General features: G+C 42.2%; 1 protein-coding gene across 1 annotated transcript in view; it reads left to right on the forward strand.

The window, feature by feature from the left end:
• LOC140733768 (PC3-like endoprotease variant B) overlaps positions 1 to 13,245 on the forward strand; it is a 2,072,848-nt gene that overhangs the window by 1,266,103 nt on the left and 793,500 nt on the right. The window contains 1 exon segment of the mRNA XM_073057521.1: positions 9,554 to 9,642. Within this exon segment, the coding sequence (XP_072913622.1) occupies positions 9,554 to 9,642 (89 nt within the window).

Below are 13,245 nucleotides of genomic sequence, written 5' to 3' on the forward strand. Positions count from 1 at the left end.
TTCCCCTCCTCCCAACTTCTTGTTCCAGATTCAGTCCCCCTTTCTTTTCAGACCCGATGAAGGGTCTTTACCTGAAGTGTTGTCTGTTTATCCTTTCCATAGATGCTGCCTGACCTGCCGAGTTCCTCCTGCATGCTGTGTGTGTAGCTCAGGATTTCCAGCATCTGCACAATCTCTTGTATTTATGTTCTCCTAGGCAACACTATGGTTGAGAGTACTTTACATTTCTAGTTTATGCTGGTGTTTCATTGTTTTAATAGTGTTTTCCAGAAAAAAACACTTTTATTCACTTGTTTATAAAATAGAAAAGAAGATAAATATTTAATGAAGGTTAAGTCTGGAAATTCAAAAATACTGTTGATAGATCTGTCAGATAGTTCCACAAGAAATAATTTTAATATGTTTGTTTTTCAATTAATGTGGCTGTTCAGATAAAGCTCTTTAGAAGTTTAGCGCTTCATTGACTACATTAGCACAATTTGTACATTATATTGAAGAGTTCCAGTTTCTTTTTCTAGTTCTCTTTGTAACTGAAATACTAGAGTGATGCAAAATGCATTCTGATATGTCAGTCCACTGCCTCCTCTGCTTCTCTGATGAGTCACATTCAGGTTGGAGGAGAACACGTTATATTCTGTCTGGGTAGCCTCCAAACTGATGATATGAACATCGATTTCTCGAACTTTCGGTAAATGCTCACCCCCCATTCCCCCATTCACGTTTCGCTCTCTCGCCTCATCTCCTTATCTGCCCATCACCTCCCACGTGCTCCTCCCCTTCCCTTTTTCCCATGCTTTTCTGTTGTCTCCTACCAGATTCCCTCTCCACCAACCCTTTATTTCTTTCACCATTCAACTTTCCACCTATTTACTGCACCCACTCCCCACTTCCTGTTTCACCTATCACCAGCCACCTTAAGACCTTATGACATAGGAGCAGAATTAGACAATTCACTCCATCATGGCTGATCCCAGATCCCTATCAACCTCATATACCTGCCTTCTCACCATATCCCTTGATGCCCTGACCGATCAGGAAATTATCAACTTCCACTTTAAAGATACCCACTGACTTGAACCCCACCGTAGTTTGTGGCAGAGCATTCCACAGATTTGCTACTCTCTGGAGAAAAAAATCCTCCTTACCTCTGTTCTAAAAGGTCGACCCTCCATTTTGAGGCTAGTTCCAGATACCCCCACCACAGGAAACAACCTCTTCACAGCCACCTTAGCCAGTCCTTTCAACATTTGCTGGGTTTCAATGAGATCTCCCCCCCCCCCAATTTTTCTAAATTCCACTGAGTACAGTCCCAAAGCTGCCAAATGCTCCTATTATGTTAACCCTTTCACTCCCAGAGTAATCCTCATGAACATTCTCTTGCTTCTCTTCAATGACAATGCATCCCTTCTGAGATAGGGGCTCCAAAACTGTTGGCAATACTCCACATGCAGCCTGACTAGAGTCTTATAAAGCCTCAGCATTATCTCCTTGCTGTTATATTCTATTCCCCTTGAAATAAATGCCAACATTGCATTTGTCTTTTTTACCACAGACTAAACCTGTAAATTAACCTTCTGGGAGTTTTGCATGTGGACTCTTGTCCTTCTGCACCTCTGATGTTTGAAACTTCTCCCAATTTAGTTAATAGTCTGCACTGGTGTTCCTTTTACCAAAATGCATTATCGTACATTTCCCAACACTGTATTCCATCAGCCACTATATTGCCCATTCTTCCAATTTGTCCAAGCTCTGCGGCAATCACATTGCTTCCTCAGAACTGCTTGCTCCTCCACCTATCTTTGTATTATCCACAAAGTCATTAATTTCATTATCCAAATCATTGTCAAACAATGTGAAGAGTAGCAGTCCCAATACTGAACACCACTAGTCACCGGCAGCCAATAAAAAAGCCCCTTTTATTCCCATTCACTGCCCCCTGCCTGTCAGTCATTCCACTATCCATGTCAAACTCTTTCCTCTAATGCCACACAATTTTATCTTCTTAATTAGCCTCATGTGTAGCACCTAATCAAATGCCTTCTGAAAATCCAAGTAAATGGCAAACACGGCCTCTCCTTTGTCCACCCTTCTCAAAGAACTCTTAACAGATACTGTATGTCAGGCAAAAAATCCCTTCACAAAAACCATGCTGACTTGACATTTTATCATTAACCTCCAAGTACCCTGAAACTTCATCCTTAATAATAGAATACAACACTTCCACAAACACTAAGGTTAGGCTAACCGGACTATAATTTCTTTTCATTTGCCTTACTCCCTTCTTAAAGAGTGGAGTGACATTTACAATTTTCCAGTTCTCTGGGACCATCTAGAATCTAGAGATTCTTGAAAGTTCATGACCATTTCATCAGTTAATTCTTCAGCAAACTTTCTCAGCACTCTGAGATGTTGTCCATCTGGTCCAGGTGAGTTACCCACCTTAAGGCCTTTCAATTTGCCTAGCAATGGCATTCACTCCTGCACCCTGACACTCAGGGACCTCTGGCCTATTGCTAGTGACATCTACTGTGAAGACTGATGCAAAGTACCCATTAAGTTCATCTGCCATTTTTTTGTCCCCATTACTACCTCACCAGCATCATTTTCCAATGGTCCAATGTCAACTCTCAGCTCCCTTTTACTCTTTAAATGACTTAAAAACTTTTAGTATCCTGCTTTAAATTATTGGTTAGTTTGCCCTCATATTTCAAGGTCAAATATGATGGCAGAATATAGTATTAATGGTAAGACTCTTGGCAGTGTGGAGGATCAGAGAGATCTTGGGGTCCGAGTCCATAGGACACTCAAAGCAGCTGCGCAGGTTGACTCTGTGGTTAAGAAAGTGTATGGTGTATTGGCCTTCATCAACCATGGGATTGAGTTTAGGAGCCGTTGCAGCTATCTAGGACCCTGGTCAGACCCCACTTGGAGAACTGTGCCCAGTTCTGGTTGCATCACTATAGGAAGGATGTGGAAACCATAGAAAGGGTGCAGAGGAGATTTACAAGGATGTTGCCTGGATTGGGGAGCATGCCTTATGAGAATAGGTTCAGTGAACTTGGCCTTCTTTCCTTGGAGTGACAGAGGATGAGAGGTGACCTAATAGAGGTGTATAAGATTATGAGAGGTATTGATCATGTGGATAGTCAGAGGCTTTTTCCCAGGGCTGGAATGGCTAACACGAGAGGGCACAGTTTTAAGGTGTTAGGAAGTAGGTACAGAGGAGATGTCAGGGGTAAGTTTTTTATGCAGAGAGTGGTGAGTACGGGGAATGGTCTGCCGGTGACAGTGGTGGAGATGGATACGATAGGGTCCTTTAAGAGACTCCTAGATAGATACATGGAGCTTAGAATGATAGAGGGCTATGGGTAACCCTAGGTAATTTCTACAGTAAGTACATGTTTGGCACAGCATCGTGGGCCGAAGGGCCTGTATTGTGTTGCAGGTTTTCCATTTCATCTTTTCCATTCTTGTAGTTTTTTTAGTTGCCTTTTGCTGGATTTTAAAAGCTTCCCAATCATCCAACTTCCCACTCACTTTTGCTACCTTATATGCCCTTTCCTTGGCTTAACTAGTCAGCCATGGTTGCTTACCCCTGCCATTTGAGGACTTCATCTTCTGTGGGACATATCTCTCCCGCACCTTGCGAACTATTCTCTGAAACTTCAGCCACCTATGCTCTGCTGTCATCCTTGCAAGTATCCTCCTCCAAACCAGCTGGGCAAGCTCCTCTCTCATGCCTCTAATTCACTTTATTCCTTTGCGATACTGATATATGTGGATACTATAGAGAGAGTGCAGAGGAGATTTACAAGGATGTTGCCTGGATTGGAGAGCATGCCTTATGAGAATAAGTTTCAAAGGTTCAAAGTTTTTAAAGATACATTTAATGTCAGAGAAATGTATACAATATACATCCTGAAATGCTTTTTCTTGGCAACCATCCACAAAAACAGAGGGGTGCCCCCTAAAGAATGAATGACAGTTAAATGTTAGAACCCCAAAGTAAGCACCCCCCCAGCTCCCCTCCTTCCCCCATGCAAGCGGCAGCGAGCAACAATCCCCTCACCAGAAAAAAAGCTTTGGCACCCGCCACCAAGCACTAAAACATGATCAAGACAACAGCAAAGACACAGACTTGCAGTACCCCAAAGACAACTTGTTCACCCAGCATTTGACATACCACAGCCTCTCTCTCTCCCTAATAAGAGAGAAAGAGGTATTTCCATGTCACAGCGAGAGGGGAGACATAACAAACAATTCACTGGTTTACGATGTTAAAAGTCCGTTGCATCACTTTTTCTGAGCTCTGTGCCAAAAGATTTTGGGTCTCTGGGCACACAGCCAAAGATCGTCCATCTCCCACGACACACCGGTCTTCTGCTCGTCACCGACCTCCGATCCCCCCGTTTCCAGAGCCACGGAAACTCGAAGGTGAGCGGAGCTCTCAGGCTGAGTCCTTGGCGTGCCGAACAACGGCCAGACGTGAAACCTCGAGTGCGAGTCCCATTCTCACAATAAACTGTAGTCAGCATGTAATTCCAGATCAGGGTCTTCAAAATAACTCTGAAAAGGAAAAATAAAGATATTAAAGATGGAAATAGAGCTGTTTCTGAAGATGCAAGCAAAGGGGTCGCCATTAAGCACCACTAACCCTCCTAAGCTTCACCTTGAGTGAACTTGGCCTTTTCTCCTTGAAGCGACAGAGGATGAGAGGTGACCTGATAGAGGTGTATAAGAGGATGAGAGGCATTGTTAGTGTGGATAGTCAGAGGCTTTTTCCCAGGGGATAGTCAGAGGCTTTTTCCCAGGGCTGAAATGGTTAACATGAGAGGGCAAAATTTTAAGGTGCTGAAGTACAAGGAGAATATCAGAGGTAAGTTTTTTTTTACACAGAGAGTGGTGGGTATTTGGCCAGCAACAGCAGTAGAGGTGGATTCCGTAGGGTCTTTTAAGAGACTCTTACATAAGTACATGGAGTTTCAAAAAATAGAGGGCTATTCGGTAGGGTAATTCTAGGCAGTTTCTATAGTAGGTTATATGGTTGGCTCAATATTGTGGGCCGAAGGGCCTGTAATGCGTAGCAGATTTCTATGATTCTATGATCCTATGTGGCTTTTGCTTCTCCCTCTCAACTTGCAGAATAATTTCAATCATATTATGATCATTTCCTCCTAAGGGTTCCATTACGTTAAGTTCCCTAATACTTTACTGTAATGTTGTCTCAATCTTCTACATTCCAAGGAATAAAGTTCTTTGATATTCAATCTTTCCTTATAAGTCAGGTCCTCCAGACCTGATAGCATCCTTATAATTTTTCTCTGCAGTTTTTCAACCTTGTTTACATCTTTCCTGTAGGTAGGTGAATGAAACTGCACAGAATATTCCAAATTAGGCCTCATCGTAACTTTAACATAACATCCCATCTCCTGTACTCAATACTCAAGGCCAATGTGCCAAAAGCTTTTTTTACGACCCTATCTTCGTATGACACCACTTTCAATGGATTATGGACCTCTATTCCCAGATCCCTTTGTTCCACCACACTCCTCAGTGCCCTGCAAAAGACTACCCTGGTTGCTCCTGCTTTTTCAGCCCATTTTTATACCCATTTTAAATGTTTATTTAAAAAAGCAAGAGATTCTGCAATGCTGGAAATCCAGAGAAACACACTGAAAATGCTGGAGGAACTCAGCAGGTCAAGCAGCATTTATGAAAATGAATAAACAGTTGACATTTTGGGCTGAGACCTTCATCAGGACTGGAAAGGAAAGGGAAGAAGCCAGAAACAAATGAAGTGTTGCAGATGTTGGTGGGAAGGGACTGGCCCAAGGGGCGGAAAATGGAATAGAGGTTAACGGTCACTGGGCAACACGGGGTGGGAAGGGACTGGCCCAAGGGGTGCAAAATGGAATCGATGTTAACGGTCACTGGGCAACATGGTGGTGTAGTGGTTAACATGTCATTATTACGGTTCAGAGCTTTGGATTTCAGAGTTCAGTTCTAGAATCTTTTGTAAAATGCTTGTACTTCCTTCCCGTAAATGTTCGGGTTTCCAGCAGGTGCTCCTGTGATTAGCCTAGGGTTAAATAGGTATTTGCTGGGTAGTATAGCTTGATGGGCCAGAAGGGCCTGTTCTGTGTTGTATTTCAAAATAACATTTAAAAGTAATTAAATAAATCCAAGTTGTAGATTAAGCATTCAGTGAGGAAATCTGTTGAAATTAGTTTTCCTTTCAGGATTAAATTTGATCCATGTGTTTAAGAAAAAGGTTGCTGATCATTTAACATGATTGAATTACTGTTTAATGTGAACCACTGTTCCTTTCCCTGCTGCAGTGCTCCCTGTCATCTGATGACCTTGAGCAATCTTCACCATTAATCACCCACTAATGACCCATGGACACATAGCGCAAAGCCCAGGGCAGTTTAATAGACCATTCTTAACACATTCTCAATTAAATAAACAGCCATTCCATATGGTTAGCATAGCAAACATTGAGACTCACACTTTAAGTGTTAAAAGGTGAGAAAGGGCAGGTGTGTTACCTCATTGCAATTACGAGGGTCTTCATACTGAGTTCAAACTGTCCACTGCTAATAATTATTATTGTATCTATGGATGTGTTTACTGGCTGAGTTGCTATTCTAAAAAGTGAAGTGTCAGTTTCTGTACATTCTGGGCACTTTATTAGGTTCCTCCTGTACATTCATGGTCTTCTGCGGTTAGAACCTATCCACTTCAAAGTTTGACATTTTGAGTATTCAGAGGTGCTCTTCTGCACACCACTGTTGTAATGTGTGGTTATTTGAGTTACTGTCACCTTCCAGTCAGTTTGAACCAGTCTGGCCATTCTCCTCAGACCTTTCTCATAGATGCTGCCTGACCTGCCTAGTTTCTCTGTCATTTTGGGTGTGACACACCTCATTTCTACTATGCTATGGATCAGAGGAGATTATGAGGTGATCACTCAGGAAAGTACATCCACAAAACATTCACACATCAGTGATAAGGGATCTTCAGTGGCACCAGCGACCAACACAACCAAGGGCAATGTCCTTCAGATGGTTCGTGAATCTACTTCTTTCACTTCCTTTACCTCTTCTTTTTCTTTCAAATGTGGTTCTACTACTGTCCGAGTCTGCGTTATACATACGGATGATGTGTTTTTGGGTCAGTTGAGCTATCTGCTACTTTGCTGTCTCTGAGAGGGTTCTGTGAGGTTTTGGGCGAAGCATGTGGCCTGGAGGCCAGGAAGCCTAGAGACAGAGTGTGAACCAATGATCAACTCTATTTCTCACTGATATTGCTGATTAAAGCATCAAGGAAAATTGAAATCATCGAGGTGAGTGCAGAGGGCAAGCGGCTGTTCAGCTTTGACTACCAGTTCCTTGCTCATTGCTGCTAGAGGAAGGTGTCTGCGTGTAGCAGTCTATCTCTCACTCCCTCTTGCTTGCTATTCCTGGAGGAAGGTCCCTGCATTCAAGTGATCTCTCTGTCCCTCAATGCTTTCAGAGGATAGTGCTGGATTCCTGTGTCTTGGGCTCGGATTAATTGATGCGGTTTCTGGTTTGGAGTCTGTAGTTCCCGTTATGATGCATTTCTGGTTTCAGCTCTCTCCATTTTTTGTTTTTGAATTGGCATGCCCTTCAGATAACTAACACTGAGCTGAACTGAATATGCCTGGACTCTTGATTTTGTGTTTTATATTCTGCTTTTTGCTCATTTTTGTGTTGCCATTTTGTGCGATTTGTTTTTGTTTTGCGCATGGGAAGGGTTGATGGTTTTTCCTTTAAATTGGTTCCATGGTTTTGTGGTTGTCTGTGGGAAGACAAATCTCAGGGTTGTATACTGCGTACATACTTTGATAATAAATGTACTTTGAATTTTCAAGTCTTATGTCTGTGGTCAATAAATGGTCTTCACTTATCTAAATAACCATATTTCCACTTTTCCTATGATAGATAGATAGATAGATAGATAGATAGATAGATAGATAGATAGATAGATAGATACTTTATTCATCCCCATGGGGAAATTCAACATTTTTTCCAATGTCCCATACACTTGTTGTAGCAAAAACTCATTACATACAATACTTAACTCAGTAATAATATGATATGCATCTAAATCACTAACTCAAAAAGCATTAATAATAGCTTTAAAAAAAAAAAAAGTTCTTAAGTCCTGGCAGTTGAATTGTAAAGCCTAATGGCATTGGGGAGTATTGACCTCTTCATCCTGTCTGAGGAGCATTGCATCGACAGTAACCTGTCGCTGAAACTGCTTCTCTGTCTCTGGATGGTGCTATGTAGAGGATGTTCAGGGTTTTCCATAATTGACCGTAGCCTATTCAGTGCCCTTCGCTCAGCTACCGATGTTAAACTCTCCAGTACTTTGCCCACGACAGAGCCCGCCTTCCTTATCAGCTTATTAAGACGTGAGGCGTCCTTCTTCTTAATGCTTCCTCCCCAACACGCCACCACAAAGAAGAGGGCGCTCTCAACAACTGACCTATAGAACATCTTCAGCATCTCACTGCAGACATTGAATGACGCCAACCTTCTAAGGAAGTACAGTCGACTCTGACACCACTGTAGCTTAGCAACTAGTGAGATGCTATTACAGCTTGAGTTTGGAGTTCAATTCCAGTGTCATCTGTAAAAGTGTGTGTGTGTGTGTGTGTGTGTGTGTGTGTGTGTGTGTGTGTGTGTGTGTGTGTGTGTGTGTGTGTGTGTGTGTGTGTGTGTGGTTTTCCTCAGGATGCTTCAGTTTCCTCCCAGAGTCCAAAGGGCATACTAGTTAGTAGGTTAATTGGTCACTGTAAATTGCCGTGTGATTAGGCTAGTGTTAAATCGGTGGGTTGCTGGGTGACATGGTTTAATAGACCAGAAAGGCCGGTTCTGTGCCATATATCTAAATAAAAATATAAAATTAAGAATTAATGTTTATATTGAATCAATTAAATGAAGAAATACTTTACTTTTTATTTTGGACTGTACTCCCTGGAGTTTAGAAGAATGAGGGGGGACCTCATAGAAATATTTCGAATGTTGAAAGGCATGGACAGAGTGGATGTGGCAAAGTTGCTTCCCATGGTGGTGGAGTCTAGTATGAGAGGACATGACTTGAGGATTGCAGGGCGCCCATTCAGAACAGAGATGCGAAAAACATTTTTTAGCCAGAGGGTGGTGAATCTGTGGAATTTGTTGCCACGGGCAGCAGTGGAGGCCAAGTCATTGGGTGTATTTAAGGCAGAGATTGATAGGTATCTGAGTAGTCAGGGCATCAAAGGTTATGGTGAGAAGGCGGGGGACTGGGACTAAAGGGGAGATTAGATCAGCTCATGATGAAATGGCGGAGCAGACTCGATGGGCCGAATGGCCGACTTCTGCTCCCTTGTCTTATGGTCTTATTCATCAGACTGTTAAAAATGCTGCTTACACAAGTACATGAACGATGCATGCTACACTTGTTGCGAGATTTTGAGCTCTGAAGGCCATCTGATGAAGATGAGTTGTCACTTCAGTAAACATACTATTCTGTTCCACAGTCATGGTACTCGATGTGCCAGTGAGGTTGCAATGGAGGCCAATAATTCCTTTTGTGGCGTGGGCATCGCTTTCAATGCAAGGGTTGGAGGTAAGTGTTTAACCACAGTACACTGTGTTAGTGAATCATATTTGCTCGATAATTTCAAAACATAGTGTACAAAACTGTATAATGCATACTTTTTATATATTTCACAGCTACAAATATCTATGGCAGAAAACTGTCAACTCTACTTATGGGTTAAGTAATAATTAACAAAATAGTGAAATTCTGAGAATGATCAAAACATAATATTCTTAGATGATATCATAGAACAGAAATTATATACACTTGCATGTAACATCCCTCATTTGCAAACTTCCAGAAAAGATCAACTATCCCTGAAATTGATCTGATGAAGGGTCTCGGCCCAAAATGTTGACTATTTATTCCCCTCCATTGACCTGCTGAGTTCCTCCAGTGTTTTATGTGTGTGCTTTGGATTTCCAGCATCTATTGTGTTTACAACTATCCTTTACTCTTTTCACTCAATCTGCAGGCATCAATGAATGTGACAACTCTAGCCGTTTCCCTGTCTCTCAGCTTGTTGGAGATGTTCTTCCTTGTTTCCAACCCTAATTATCGAGTCATATTGAGAGATCTTCTGCATCACTTCCTGTCAGCTTCCTCAACATCCATCATTAGCATTCCCTTATTTCCATTCCATCTGCTATTCCATTTGATGACAAGGTGTCAGAATCTGCAAATTGGCATTATTTCTTCATCAGCTTGCTAGCCCACTCATTGTCACTGATTTCTCGAGTTACTTTTCCCACCTTCAGTACTGTTTGAACAGAAGATTTCTATGACTAAACCTGAGTAGGAACTCCAGGAGCAGAGATTCATCTTTGACCTCATGCAGCAAATACACAGCACACAGAGCAACCCACACAAAATGATGGAGGAACGCAGCAGATCCGGCAGCGTCTATAGAAATGAATAAACAATTGAAGTTTCAGGCCAAGACCCTTTATCAGGACCAAAAAGGAGGGAGGGAAGACACCATATTAAAAAATGGAGGGAAGGGAAGGGAAGGAGGACAAGCTAAAAAGCGATAGGTGAAGACAGGTGGCTGAGGTGGGGTATAAAGTAGAGACTGGGAAGAGATACATAGAAAAGGTAAAGGGTCAGATTGGGAGCACTGGATACAGTGGACAACACCCGCAAATTCGCAGGTGAAATATTGCCTCACCTGCATGGAGGTGAAGGAAATGGTGAAAAGGCAGGTGTAGCAAATCAGTCACTTGCAGGGATACGTGCGGGGGGGAGATTAGAAGAGAGGAACATATGGACAATGGAATCATATAAGGAACACTATATTCCATTGACTTTGAATTCCAAAATCCCAGTCTGTTGTCATGACTGAAAGTACCAGGAAGGACCACAGTCTAGGGTTCTTCTCCTGCAGGAGTTGAGGGGTAGGGGGGCGGGGTGTACACCCCTCAACAAGGGAATGTACATATGGAATAACGGAGTGCCACGTGGGTGGCAAAAAGTGTGAAAATGTAAAGACTATAATGGAAACAGTTGTAAAAGATTGAAAGTCATTGAATGAATATATAATTTTATTTTTCAATAAAGTATATTTTGTTTAATAAAAAAAACCGGAGCCTGAAGATTCACAGAACCTAGAACTCTACAGCACATTACAGGTCCTTCGGCCCATAACGTTGTGCCAACCATGTAACCTACTCTAGAAACTGCCTAGAATTACCCTACCACTTAGCCCTCTATTTTCCTAAGCTCAATGTACCTTAAAAGATCTCTTAAAAGATCCTATTGTATCTGCCTCCACCACTGTCACTGGCAGTGCATTCCACACACCCATCACACTCTGTGTGAAAAACTTACCCCTGACGTCCCCTCTGTACCTACTTCCAAGCACATTAAAACTATGCCCCCTCATGTTAGCTATTTCAGCCCTGGGAAAAAGCTTTTGACTATCCACACAATCAATGCCTCTCATCATCTTCTACACCTCTATCAGGTCACCTCTCATCCTCCTTTGCTCCAAGGAGAAAAGGCTGAGTTCACTCAACCTATTCTCATAAGGCATCCTCCCCAATCCAGGCAACATCCTTGTAAGTCTCCTCTGCATCCTTTCTATGGGTTCCACGTCCTTCCTATAGTGAGGCCACCAGAACTAAGCACAGTACTCCAAGTGGGGTCTGACCAGTGTCCTATATAGCTGCAACATTACGTCTTGGCTCCTAAACTCAGTCCCATGATTGATGAAGGCCAATGAACCATATGCTTCCTTAACCACAGAGTCAACCTGTGCAGCAGCTTTGAGTGTCCTATGGACTCGGACTCCAAGATCCCTCTGATCCTCCACACTGCCAAGAGTCTTACCATTAATACTATATTCTGTCATCATATTTAACCTACCAAAATGAACAACCTCATACTTATCTGGGTTGAACTCCATCTGCCACTTCTCAGCCCAGTTTTGCATCCTATCACTGTCCCGCTGTAACCACTGACAGCCCTCCACACTATCCACAACAGCTCCAACCTTTGTGTCATCAGCAAATTTACTAACCTATCCCTTCACTTCTTCATCCAGGTCATTTATAATAATCATGAAAAGTAGGGGTCCCAGAACAGATCTCTGAGGCACACCACTGGTGACTGACCTCTATGCAGAATATGACCTGTCTACAACCACTCTTTGCCTTCTGTGGGCAAGCCAGTTCTGGCTCCACAAAGCAATTTCTCCTTGGATCCCATGCCTCCTTACTTTCTCAATAAGCCTTGCATGGGGTACCTTATCAAATGCCTTGCTGAAATCCATATACACTACATCTACTGCTCTACCATCATCAATGTATTTAGTCACATCCACAAAAGATTCAACCAGGCTCGTAATGCATGACCTGACTTTCACAAAGCCATGTTGACTATTCCTAATCATATTATGCCTCTCCAATGTTCATAAATTCTGCCTCTCAGGATCTTCTTCATCAACTTACCAACCACTGAAGCAAGAGTACATTATATCTGTACTTTCTTTGGAAAGGTTGAAGAACCGAGCTATCATAAAACCAGTCCAATGGTTGAATTTTTGCAGAATTTCTACTGGTTAGATGTTTTGCAGATGTGTCAAGCTTTCTCCTTGATACAGGTCTATTATATTGTTTATTCCATATCCAAAATAGAAAACCACATCTGCCTCCTCCCAATGAAGAGAACTTCAAAGGTACCAATTTTTCAATGGTTGTTTCTATAGCAACTCAAGTATCTTTGTGTTTTGTATGATTACATTTAAAGAAAGGTGTAAAGGCATTTATGAATCTGCAAAGGAAGGTGTTTTTGGGACTAACTGTAGCTGGATGGAGTTTTTGACTATATTCCCACACACAGGTGAATCACATCATCAGGGGAGGAATCCCTGTTAGGGATGAGTGCTTTCCTAAAGAAGAGCACTGACTGGACTGCTTTTATGCCTCTCTTTAGTTGCAGAGGTGACAGAGACTTTTGGGAGAGGGAGAATAAATGACTTCATTCACTTGCTAAAAATGTACCTGGCTGACAAGGAAACATTTGTGTGCCTTTGGTACCCTTTCTGCAAATCTCTTGACACAGTTTGTGCATTTGTAATCAGAAGTCATGCACTTTCAAAACCTACTGGGTGTCCAGTATATATTATTTAAA

The sequence above is a fragment of the Hemitrygon akajei genome, chromosome 9, assembly GCF_048418815.1.
Source record: "Hemitrygon akajei chromosome 9, sHemAka1.3, whole genome shotgun sequence".
Taxonomy (NCBI): domain Eukaryota; kingdom Metazoa; phylum Chordata; class Chondrichthyes; order Myliobatiformes; family Dasyatidae; genus Hemitrygon; species Hemitrygon akajei.